Genomic DNA, 12716 nt, shown 5'->3' on the forward strand with positions numbered 1-12716 from the left:
TTTCTTTTTCCTTCTTCTTAAGGATTTTATTTATTTAGATGGGGGGGGGTAGTGGCAGGAGGAGAGGGGGAGAGAGAGAATCTCAAGCAGACATAGGGCTCTATCCCACCACCCTGAGATCATGACCTGAGCCGAAATCAAGAGTGCGATGCTTTGTCGACTGAGCCACCCAGGCAGCCCTTTTCCTTATGACTTCTTAATAACATTTTCTCTCACTTACTTTATTGGAAGAACACCATATATAATAACAGAAGGTACAAAATGTGTGTCAATCAACATTTTATGTTATCTGTAAGACTTTGGGTCAATTGTAGGCTATTAATAGTTAAGTTTGGAGAGAGTCAAAGTTATATTTGGCTTTTCTTTTTTTTTTTTTAAGTTTTTCCTTTTTTTTAAAAACACAAATTTCAGTTTTATTTTTTTAAGTTTGTTTATTTATTTAAGTAATATCTACACCCAATGTGGGCCTCTAACTCATGACCTTGAGATCAAGTCACATGCTCCTCCCACTGAACCAGCCAGGTGACCCATGCCCAGATTTTCAACCGTGTCTGAAAGGGCGGGGCAGTGTTGGTGGGCCCAGCCGCCATGTTGTTCAAGGGGCAGAGCCACGACTCAAGCCAGTCTGGCTCCTAGAGAGAATTCGAAGAAAAATGAAGCAGCAAATAGACAATAGGTTGAATCCAAACAAGTGCCACAGAACGGGTAGTGATTGGTGACAAAGACGAAAACTGTGTTATGATAGGACTCAGACCCCAGGCTGTGGCCGAACTGGTCCCCACCTTGTAAGTGTCTGAGTCTGCATCATAGTGACTACAAAAAGGGGTTCAGCCTGAAAGAATCACACACACAAATCTTCTCCGAAACCTCCATCACCAAAGGAGTTGGCCACCCACCCCCGACCCCCACCATAGTCCTCAGGAAGGTAATCTTCCAATGTCTACTCATTAGGTAATTACCAGCTTCAGGAAGATTTAGAATTATGTGTAAGCAAAGGAAACAGTTAACAAAACTAAAGACAACTGACAGAATGGGAGAAGCTATTTGCAAATGACATATCAGATAAAGGGCTAGTATCCAAAATCTATAAAGAGCTTAGCAAACTCAACACCCAAAGAACAAATAATCCAATCAGGAAATGGGCAGAGGACATGAACAGACATTTCTGCAAAGACGACATCCAGATGGCCAACAGACGCATGAAAAAGTGCTCCACATCACTCGGCATCAGGGAAATACAAATCAAAACCACAGTGAGATACCACCTCACACCAGTCAGAATGGCTTAAATTAACAAATCAGGAAATGACAGATGCTGGCGAGGATGCGGAGAAAGGGGAACCCTCCTACACTGTTGGTGGGAATTCAATCTGGTGCAACCACTCTGGAAAATAGCATGGAGGTTCCTCAAAAAGTTGAAAATAGAGCTACCTTATGACCCAGCAACTGCACTACTGGGTATTTACCCTAAAGATAAAAACATAGTGATCCAAAGGTACACATGCACCCAAATATTTATAGCAGCAATGTCCACAATAGCCAAACTATGGAAAGAACCTAGATGTCCATCAACAGATGAATGGATAAAGAAGATGTGGTGTATATACACAATGGAATACTATGCAGCCATCAAAAGAAATGAAATCTTGCCATTTGCAATGACGTGGATGGAACTAGAGGGTATTATGCTGAGCGAAATAAGTCAATTGGAGAAAGACAACTATCATATGATCTCCCTGATATGAGGAAGTGGAGATGCAATGTGGGAGGTTTGGGGTGTAGGAAAAGAATAAATGAAAGAAGATGGGATCGGGAAGGAGACAAACCATAAGAGACTCTTAATGTCACAAAACAAACTGAGGGTTGCTGGGGGGACGGGGGTTGGGAGAAGGGGGGTGGGGTTATGGACACTGGGGAGGGTATGTGCTATGGTGAGTGCTGTGAAGTGTATAAACCTGGCGATTCACAGGCCTGTACCACTGGGGCTAATAATACATTATGTACTTATAAAAAAATTTTTAAAAAGACTAAAAAGAAAGAATTATGAGTAGAATTGCTTGAGACAATTGAACTAACAATGTTAATTTTTGTGTGTGTCATATTGTGCCTATTTGGTATTTCAAGTTCTTTAAAATAATTTGGCATAGAAGGATGCTTAAAAGATAAGTTTTGAGGGGCACTTGGGTGGCTCAGTCAGTTAAGTGTTTGACTTCAGCTCAGGTCATGATCTTAGGGTCCCAGGATCAACCCCCACATTGGACTCCCTGCTCAGCGGGGAGCCTGTTTCTCCCTCTCTCTCTGTCCCTCCCCCTTTGCTCATACTCTTGCACACTCTCTCTCTTTTATATGAATAAATAAAAAAATCTTAAAAAAAAATTAAAAAAGAGGGATGCCTAGGTGGCTCAGTTGGTTAAGCTGCCTTCAGCTCGTGTCATGATCCCAGCGTCCTGGGATCGAGTCTCGCATCAGGCTCCTTGCTCGGCAGGGAGCCTGCTTCTCCCTCTGCCTCTGCCTGCCACTCTGTCTGCCTGTGCTCACTCTCGCTCCTCTCTCTCTGACAAATAAATAAATAAAATCTTAAAAATAAAATAAAAATAAAAAAAGAGAAGTCTTGAGATTCTAATTTACATCAGGCAGTTGAGTGGCACCTGGCTGGGTCAGTCATAGAGGGTGGGACTCTTGACCTTGGTGGTTGTGGGTTCGAGCATCACATTGAGTATAGAGAGCACCTAAAAAAACAAAAGAAACTTTAAAAAATAAATAAATTGGGGGCACCTGGGTGGCTCAATGGGTTAAGCCTCTGCCTTCAGCTCAGGTCATGATCCCAGGGTTCTGGGATCGAGTGATGCATTGGGCTCTCTCTCAGCGGGGAGCCTGCTTCCTCCTCTCTCACTGCCTGCCTCTTTGCCTACTTGTGATCTCTGTCTGTCAAATAAATAAATAAATACTCTTAAAAAAATAAATAAATTGGGCAGCTGAATAATTGATTTAGACTGAACTCTGAAGTTAAATTCTTACTAGATGGGAATGCAAGTTGGTGCAGCCATTTTGGAGAACAGTGTGGAGATTTCTTAAAGAGTTAAAAATAGAGCTTCCCTATGACCCTGCAATTGCACTACTGGGTATTTACCCCAAAGATACAGATGTAGTGAAAAGAAGGGCCATCTGTACCCCAATGTATAGCAGCAATGGTCACAGTCGCCATTGATGCTATAATGGCATAGCATCAATGTGGAAAGAACCAAGATGCCCTTCAATGGACGAATGGATAAGGAAGATGTGGCCCATATACACTATGGATCATTATGCCTCCATCAGAAAGGATGAATGCCCCACTTTTGTATTGACATGGATGGGACTGGAAGAGATTATGCTGAGTGAAATAAGTCAAGCAGAGAGAGTCAATTATCATATGGTTTCACTTATTTGTGGAGCATAACAAATAACATGGAGGACATAGGGAGATGGAGAGCAGAAGGAAATTGAGGGAAATTGGAAGGGGAGATGAACCATGAGAGACTATGGACTCTGAAAAACAATCTGAGGGTTTTGAAGGGTCGGGGGGTGGGAGGTTGGGGGATCGAGGTGGTGGGTATTATGGAGGGCACTGGGTGTGGTGCATAAACAATGAATTCTGTTATGCTGACAAGAAATTAATTTAAAAAAAGTAAAATGGAAAAAATTCTTACTGGAATTGTAAATAGAACCAAAACATTTTTTAAAAACATCAAAATTTTAAAAATAAAATAAAATGAAAAACCTTTAATTTTGCTGTATGTATTATTATTATTATTATTATTATTATTATGTTTTATTAACCTCACAGGCACCCAGTGGGTTCCATATGTATGTATTTATAACTAGGCTCCACACCCAACATGGAGTCCAACGCTGGACCCAAACTCATGACCCTAAGATTAAGACCTGAGCTAATATCAAGAGTTGGACACTGAACCAAGCCACCCAGGTGCCCCCAAATTTACCATATTTATATGTTTATTTTTATTAGATTACAACCAAAGTACTTGGGAGGCTTGTTTCTCTTTTTTTAAGATAACTGGATTCTTTTTATCTTACTTTATTTTTTCCAGCTTTATGAGATATAATTGACATATAATCAGTTCCCTTTAAAAAGGAAGAATATCTGGGATGAATAAATATAACATAAACTGCCGAGAGCAGCTGCAATTTTGAAAAGAGGACTAATTTTTTAAAAAAGATTTTATTTATTTATTTGACAGACAGAAATCACAAGTAGGCAGAGGGGCAGGCAGAGAGAGAGGAGGAAGCAGGCTTCCTGCTGAGCAGAGAGTCCGATGCCCAGGACTCTGGGATCATGACCTGAGCTGAAAGCAGAAGCTTTAACCCACTGAGTCACCCAGGTACCCCAAGAGGACCAATTATTAATCAAAGTCCCCTTAAAAGTTATTAATAACATTATTATTGTTATATTATTAACATTAACATACTGGATTTATGATGAAAACAGGACTGATAAGTTGAACTTAAAAGTTTTAAAATGCTTATGTTTTAAAATTTGCAATTTAAGAAACTGACTATTAGATTTTTAAATTTTATTTTTACTAGGTTTTTTTTTTTTTTTTTTTTTTTTTTGGTAAGCTTTACCCACAATGTGGGGCTTGAACTCATGACCTCAAGAGCAAGAGTCTCAAGCCCTAACCGACTGAGCCAGACAGGTGCCCCTAATTTTAATTGTTTTTTAAATTTTATTTTGAGTGTTAATTTTTAAAAGCCACAGTGCATTCTGAAGAAGCCTTTCTCTGCACATAAGCAACTGTCAGCGGCATTAAGAAAACTCACAACGGGGACGCCTGGGTGGCTCAGTTGGTTAAGCAGCTGCCTTCGGCTCAGGTCATGATCCCAGCGTCCTGGGATCGAGTCCCACATCGGGCTCCTTGCTCAGCGGGGAGCCTGCTTCTCCCTCTGCCTCTGCCTGCCATTCTGTCTGCCTGTGCTCGCTCTCTCCCCCTCTCTCTCTGATAAATAAATAAAATCTTTAAAAAAAAAAAAAAAAAAAAAAAAAAGAAAACTCACAACGACTTTACAAGGTAGTCTGTTAGTTCCTCAAAAAGTTGAATGTGGAGTTACTATATGACTCAGCAATTCCACTCCTAGGTATATATGCAAGAGAACTGAAAACATCTGTTGGCACAAAAACCCGTACACAGATGTTCATAGCACCATTATTCATGACAGCCAAAAAGTGGAAAGAACCCAGCTGTCTGTCAACTGACTAACGGATAAACAAAATATGGTGTATATACACACAATGCAATATTATTCAACCATAAGAAGAGTAAAGTATGCACAGGTGCTGGAACACGAGCCTTGAGAACAGCCTGAGCGAGAGGAGCTGGTCACGAAAGACCACGTACTATCTGATGCCATGTTTGTGATTTGTATAAACCTGTGGGGACAGAAAGCTCATCAGTAGCTGTCTGGTGTGGGTCCGGAGAGGCAGGGAGTGAAATCCAATGGGCACTGGCGTTCTTTTGGGGATAAATGAAAATGTTCTAAAGTTAGATTGTGAGGTCCCCGGGTGGCGCAGTAGACTAAGTGACTGACTCTTGGCTCAGGTCATGCTCTCGGGATCATGGGATAAAGCCGCATGTGGGGCTCCTGGATCAGCACAGAGTCTGCTTGGGTTTCTCTCTCCTCTTCTGCCCCTCCTTCCCCACCCCCACATGCGTGCTCTCTTTCTCAAATCAATAAATAAATCTTAAAAAAATTTAAATTAGATCGTGATGATCACAAAACAGTGCATATACTAAAAATCACTGAATTGTACACTTTAAAAGGATGAATTTTGTGCCACGTCCATGATAGATCAAGAGAGGTTTTTTTTTTTTTTTTTAGATTTATTTATTTATTTATTTGACAGAGAGAGATCACAAGTAGGCAGAGAGAGAGAGGAGGAAGCAGGCTCCCTGCTGAGCAGAGAGCCCGATGTGGGGCTCGATTCCAGGACCCTGAGATCATGACCTGAGCCGAAGGCAGTGGCTTAACCCACTGAGCCACCCAGGCGCCCCAAGAGAGTTTTTAATAAAAGGATATTTAAATAAGATCTACAAAAGCAAACCCTGTTGCTTTCATACGTAAATGACATAAAGTTGGAAAAAATATTTTTGCTTATTAGGACAAAGTTGGAAAAAAAAGAAGCCAGTTATGGTGTAGATGCTCTTGAAGGGGTGCCCATGTAGTTCTCTCCCTACTGTGCACCCCCCACTCCTGGCCTGAAGGCAGATTTGTTCTCCAAGCCCTTTACTGTTTAGAGTTTCCCTCCTCCCCCGTCCTCTCTCCTTGGTCAGGCCCCTGGAGCTGCACAGAGCTCCCGCCAGTCTGTCCACAACTTTCTCATCCCCCCGCCCCGGCCATTTCTTTCCATTTATGCTGGCCGTTTCCTGCTAGCAGAGAAAGAAATGTGACAAAGTGGTTCACAGAAGGATCAACATTCAGTTTGTTCGTCCGATTTTAAAACGTCTGAAAGAGATCTGCCACAGACCCTTGTCACCGTCCCCCGCCCCTTAGCGCCTCCTAGTGGAGGTTCCCCAGTGGAAGGATGCTCTGTAGCAGGTTGACCTACTAGTTGTGCGGCAGTGTTGGGCAGGTTGGCCTCTCTGAATCTATGACAGGGACAGCCTGTATCCTCTGAGTCACGGCGATCGGCATCTAAGGAACCACAGCCACTAACATGAAGAGGGCCTCACTCTGTGCTCAGCTCTGCAGGTATCAACTCACTAGGTCCTCACAATCAGCTTCTGCGGCAGTGCTAGCCACACCCTCAGTGGATGCAGGAGAGAGGGAGGCACAGAAAGGTTAAGTAACTTGCCCAAGTTCACCCAGTTAATAAATGGAAAGTGTGGGGGCACCTGGGGGCTCAGTTGGTTAAGTGTCTGCCTTTGGCTCAGGTCATGATCCCGCGGTCCTGGGATGGAGCCGCTGGGTCTGGCTCCCTTTTTAGTGGGGAGTCTGCTTCTCTCTCTCCTTTTGCTGCCCCCCACCCCCGGCTCGTGCTCTCTCTTTAATAAATAAAATCTTTTAAAAAATGGAAGTATGGACCGCAGCCCAGATGGGCTTTCTCCAGAATCCATGTTCTCAGTTTGTCCTATTGTCCTTGAGGGACTGGCCCTATGTTTATTAGTAACAGTGTGTGTTGAGGGGGAGGTGTTCTTCACTGAACAGCACTGTGCATCTCACTTAGTCCTCCCAGTTGTTCCAGAATGAGGCTCGGTGACATGAGATGCCTGTCTGGCATCACCAATGGTCAACCAGAGGTAGAACCTATGTTCCTATCCAGACCCGTCCCTCTCTGAGTCCTCTCCCTGCCACCCTGTCCCACTTATTATCTGTCTACCCACCTATCTATCATCTATCATTTCACTTTCTGTTGGTTCTGTTCCTCTGAAGAACCCTAAGACAGGTGTTTTTCTCTGCATCTTTGATGGGGCTTTGCCTCTGGTTAGGAACTCAGTGTCATTGCCTAGGGTTTATTGACCACCTAGGTTAGGTTCCTACCCACTTTCAAAGTCTGCTTGGAGGACTAAGACCCCCCACAGCACACACAGGTAGGCAGAGGGCTACTCCGATCACATGGTGGCTTCCCGGGTCTCTGTTCCTCCCCGGAGCGCTGATGGCTGCCTGCTTAGTGTTCCCTCCCCTTCTCCTTTCCTGCCCCTAGAGACAGCCAGCCTGAGATTCAGGAAAAAATGAACAGCTTGCTGGTTATTTTTTAAACTAGGTATTATTCAAATACTTTTGGGGCCACCTGTCTACCTCCATTTCTTCTATATAAGGTATTATAGCCCTAAGAATCTGATGTAGCATTTTCCAAAGTGACTTCATGTGCCCTTGCTCATCGGACTCTCCTAACAGCTTCTAATAAGTGGACTTGTTGGTGACTGTCAATGATTTTGTTGCCTTATATCACTTCTGGTATCAGACCCCTTCTACTCTGGGTGACATTTTCGGCACTGCCAGCGGAGCTTCCAGCTGGGTTTGACACCGCCCTGCCAAGTGTGGTCATGTGACCTAACCTGGCCAGTGAGAGGGGCCCATTCCCTAATTCCTGATTGGCTCAGGATTGGGCACATGACCCAAGCTGAACCAATGAAACTCAGCCCCTGGGACTAGGGGAAGTTCGGCTAGACTTGATGAACCAACTAGTAGCCTGTAAGCCTGGAACTTGCAGACTTGGTCTTTTCCACTGCAGGGACAACACCTGACAAACAACGATACCACTGCAAAAGAAAGCTGAGCTCAATGATAAGACTGCCCTTGGAATCCATGGATCCAGCAATGCCTGCACTCACCAGGACATAATCTCCCACTTCTTTATTTCACCGGCTGATAAATTTTCCTCTTGGTTTAAGCTCCTTAGTGTTGAGTATGTCACTGGCACCTGAAAATGTCCTGACACATTCAAGGGTGTCATATCCGTGGAAGGTGAGGGAACATGTTGGTCAGAGAAGTGAAATTGCCCAAGGTCACTTGGATGTTGCATGTAAGAGTTGGGAATGGAACCCAAGTCTCTAGGGCCAAAGACACCTGTTGGCTTATAAGCAAAGGGCAGGTAGCCTGGTTGTTGCTGGTCAGTGCCAGGAGCACGAAAGGCCTGGGCCATCATTCATGGCGATGTCCCAGTGGGCGGATCACCTAAGACTCTAGGAAAATGCTTCACCAGCCCTAGAGAACCATCGCAAATGACCCTTGTAGCTGGGCATCCCCAAAGAGACCTAGCCCTGGGAATTGCCCATTCAAGACAGGAGTAACCCGGAGCAAGAGAGCAAGGAGAGCTTGCTCTTCTGGAAGGTGAGGACCATGGCCCCTTACTCCATGCCCACCCTAATCACGGCCCTAATCTAGGGGCCCATGGCAAGGTCCCTTGCTTCGGGTGAGGAGTAGGCTGAATTGTGCCCAGGGGTGGGAAAACTATGCCTTGGTCTGGCCCCAAGGAAATGTGGAATTAGGCCAGTGTTGCCCAGTCTTCAGGCATAACAAAGCGACCTTTAAGAGTTCTGCTATGGGGGAGCCTGAGTGGCTCAGAAGAGAGAGGCTGGTTCTCGAGTTTGGCAAAGGTTGTGATCTCAGGGTTGTGGGATCGAGTCCAGAGTTGGACTCTGCACTCAGTGGTGAGTCTGCTTGCAATTCTCTGTCTCCCTTTCCCTCTGCACAACCCACAACCGCTCACACCGTCTTTCTCTCAAATAAAAAAGGGGGTTCTGCCAGGGCCCAGGGTCTCCTTTACTTCATTCCTATTTCAATAAATATCCTTAATTACTTTCATGTATTGAAAACTGCGATCACTTTGTGGAAACAAAAGAAAAAAGAACACTGCTATCATGTGTCAAAAATATTAACCCAGGGGTGCCCGGATGACTCAGTCAGTTGAGTCTCTGATGTTGGGATTCCAGAGCAGGTCATGATCACAGGGTGGGGGCACCGAGCCCCACATTGGGCTCCATGCTTAGCAGGGAGTCTGCCTGTCCCTCTGCATGCACCCGTGTTCTCCCTCTAAAATAAATAATAAATTATTAAAAAGATATGGACCTCAAAGGTAAATACAATGAAAACAAAACCAGGGTGTTAAAGTTTAACTCAAGATAGTTGACCAACTAAGGTGCCACCTGGAGTCTGGCTCTGTTAGAGACGCGTTGAAGAGAGGTCAGGACCAAGACCTCTCCTCTCAGTGCTAGTCCTCTCCCTGTGGCTGGAGGTGCACCTGTGCCTCCCACGCTTTGGGGGACACTGAGGCAAGCATGTTGTAATTCTGACCAAGCCCACACAGGCATGCAAGGACCTTATTTACAGCACTGTTTCTGGCCAAGGCTCTTGGAGCTCAGTAACTCCCAGTTAGCAGCCTGGAACCAGAAATAAAGATGGTCTCATGGAGTGATCAAGCCCCAGTTAAATTATTCATTCATTCAAGATTTATTGAGCGCCTCCTGTGTGCCAGGCACCGTGCTAGGCGCAGAATTACAGAGATGCATAAGATACAGTCCATGCCCTGAAGGGTTCACAGTCTAGAAGGGGAGACAAACATGTAAACAAGTAAAATACAATGTGAGAAGTGCCACGAGAGAAGCATTTACAAAGAGCAGAGGTAGCCTGGAGGGTGAGGAGCATGGGGTTGTCTTCCTGGAGGAGGGGGACTTTGAGGGGTATTGTGAGAGATGAATGGGTGTTTGCCAGGCAGATAAGGCTGGAGGAGCAGGGGAAAGGCATTCCAGTCTGAAGGAACAGCATGAGCAAAGGCACAGCGGCATGAAACTGCGTGTCTGTTGGGGGAGTGGGGACTGTATTCTGGTGGTATTGCTAGAGTTGGTACCAGACACTACGGCTGGAGAGAGAGGCAGAGGCGGGATGATGAGGGGAAACCGAGGGCAGGGGGCATCTCAGAAGCTCACTAGAGGCGAGCATAGCCTGAGGGAAAGCTTGAACACAGGAAGCAAAGGCTCCCGAGGTATGCCTCCTCCTGGAGGACCTCAGGAATCCTCTCTGAGGCCCCAAAGGGACCTGGACCAGAGGAGAGGCTGAGCCAGAGGGCAGGGCTCCGGCCTGGGGTCCTGGAGGCTGCCACTCGGTGGAGAGCGGATAGCTCTCTGCTCCCAGGCTTGATTTCTGCGCTCTGCTGCGTGGACCCCCTTCCCCGGCCAGGATGGGATCAAGGATCGAATGAAAGATGACGTGAGGAGGTTCTTGGCAAACTTTAGAGGGCCAGAGGAAGGGTTTTATAACCAAAAGAGGAGAGGGACTGAGGAGGGTAAAGCAGGAGTGAGAACAAGGCAGAAGTTCCTAAGAACAAGGGCCATGAGGAGAGAACTGCCGCGCCGGGGTGCAGGATGGCTCTCGCCCCTGGGAAGCAGAGTCCTTTGGGCCCCAGGCACACAGCTGCACAGGGAGCCTGACTGGCCAGGCTGCAGTCCAGCATCCCCTGTCTCCTCAGCCTGAGGGCGCGGTGTCAGGGACAACCAGGACCCTCCCCCTTCCAGGCTGCAGGGGGATCACTGAGGCCGAGATTGTCCAGACATGCGGACGTCCAGCCCTTTCAGCGTTCCCAGAAATGGCTCTGTTTGAAAAATGCCTTCATGGGTGGGGGACAAGGGGGCGGGCAGGGGGGAGGCTTGGGGAGGAGGGCCAGTGTCTCAGGGCGCCGGAGCCCAGCTGCCCCTCTGAGTGACCGCTTTTCCAAGGCACCACACCTCAGGCCACTTTGGGGGCCTGAGTGTCTTTCCCAAGCTGGGAAGGGAGAAGGGGGAAGAGGACTCAACCTGCTCCTGGCTCCTGCCGCCCTAGGTGAGAGTGAGGCCCTCCTGAGGGAGGGGTGACCAGCACTCTCCACGTCCTTGACAGGGGCAGGAGTGGGGCCGGGGAGGAGGCCCCTCCCAGCAGGGTCTGGAGAGGTCCCAAGGCTCTCCCTTTCCTCTTGCCCTGGATATCTCCGCCTCCCCCCGTGGGGTCTCCAAGCTTTCAACCAGCCTCTGTCCTTTCGGTCTCATGGCCTCGTCCCCTTGTCCCTCCTCCCGCGACAGTGCTGGACCCTGAGGCCCCCCGTGAGCGCCGATGGAGGTGGTGGTGGCAGCAATGAGGGGGATGGCATGGTGCGGGCGGTGGGTGGACTCCCCGCCATGGGGGATGGGCTGGCGTGGGCGGGGGGCTGTCACTTGCTCTTGTGCAGGTCCTTCAGCTGGCGGAGCTTCTCCAGGAGCTGGGCCCGGGAGTAGTCATCGTCCCCAGTGGGGCCTGGGCCTGGCCCCAGAGCCTCCTGCAGCACCAGGCAGTGGGTCCTCAGGAACGGATTGTAGGAACGCTCCTCTCCCAGCGTGGATGGGCACTGCGGGACAAGAGGCACCAGGTTTGGTGGAGACAGTCTCGGAGACAGACCCAATCAGGGAAGTCATCCCCCCAGGACCCTGTTTCAGGGTTCAGGGGGCCTCCCTTGAAGGCCTGTGCACCAAACATGTCGGGGCTCTAGGGACAGGTCTGCAGGCCACAGCTCAGCATGAAGGGGTTCCTGCTGGGGCGTGCCCTGGGGGGGTCCCCCCACCCTTACTTCCCCCTGCCCCCACCTTATCTCCCCCTCCCCCCATGTCCCCCATCCCCCACCCCCACCCCAGGCCCCACCCGCCCGCACCGTGCTCTTGCGCTCCATTCGCTGTCTCTGGACCCACTGCATCTTCCTCTCCCGGGCCAGGTTCTCAGGCTCCACCACACCTGCGAAGCCCAGGTTCTCTTCTGCGTACTCATGACCTGAGGCCCAAGGGGCGGGGAGGGGAGGGACCAAGATGCCAGGCACAGAGAGCAGCAGTGCGGTTAGAAAAAGTCCTCCTTCCCCCCAGGCACCTGATGGCCAGGGGGAGGGCTGGGAGAGCCCCAGCCGCCCGGGAGCCCTGCCTCCTAGCCCTCACGCTGCCCCTGCACAGCTGTGCAACCTCAGCAGAGTCATGGCACCTGAGCCGCAGTTTTGTCGTCTGGCACGTGGAGCAGATAATACTACCAGAACACAGATGTGTCCCCAGTGCCTAGGACAGAGGCTGGCATGCGTTCGGCATTCCATCAAGTGTTTGTCAAATGAATGGATGGGTAAATCTATGTTCTGAGGATTAGCTGACATCTCAGTGATGTGCTTGAGAATCTACAGCTATCCGACGTTTGTGGACATATGTAGGGATGTGCAGTGTCTGGACGGACGGATGGAC

At 48.0% G+C, this 12716-nt stretch overlaps 1 protein-coding gene across 2 annotated transcripts in view; it reads right to left on the reverse strand.

Moving 5' to 3' along the window:
• Nucleotides 1–9924: 9924 nt before the first annotated feature.
• Nucleotides 9925–12716, reverse strand: part of PNKD (PNKD metallo-beta-lactamase domain containing) — a 60980-nt gene continuing 58188 nt past the window's right edge. For both annotated transcript variants that reach the window (XM_082691532.1, XM_082691533.1), the window contains 2 exons: nt 12152–12267; nt 9925–11851 (listed from right to left, as the gene is read on the reverse strand). In XM_082691532.1, coding sequence (XP_082547658.1) covers nt 11678–11851; nt 12152–12267 — 290 coding nt within the window. In that variant the 3' untranslated portion in view covers nt 9925–11677. The remainder of the gene's footprint in view (nt 11852–12151; nt 12268–12716) is intronic.

Source organism: Mustela nivalis, assembly GCF_964662115.1.
Source record: "Mustela nivalis genome assembly, chromosome: 11".
In the NCBI taxonomy this organism is placed as follows: Eukaryota; Metazoa; Chordata; class Mammalia; order Carnivora; family Mustelidae; genus Mustela; species Mustela nivalis.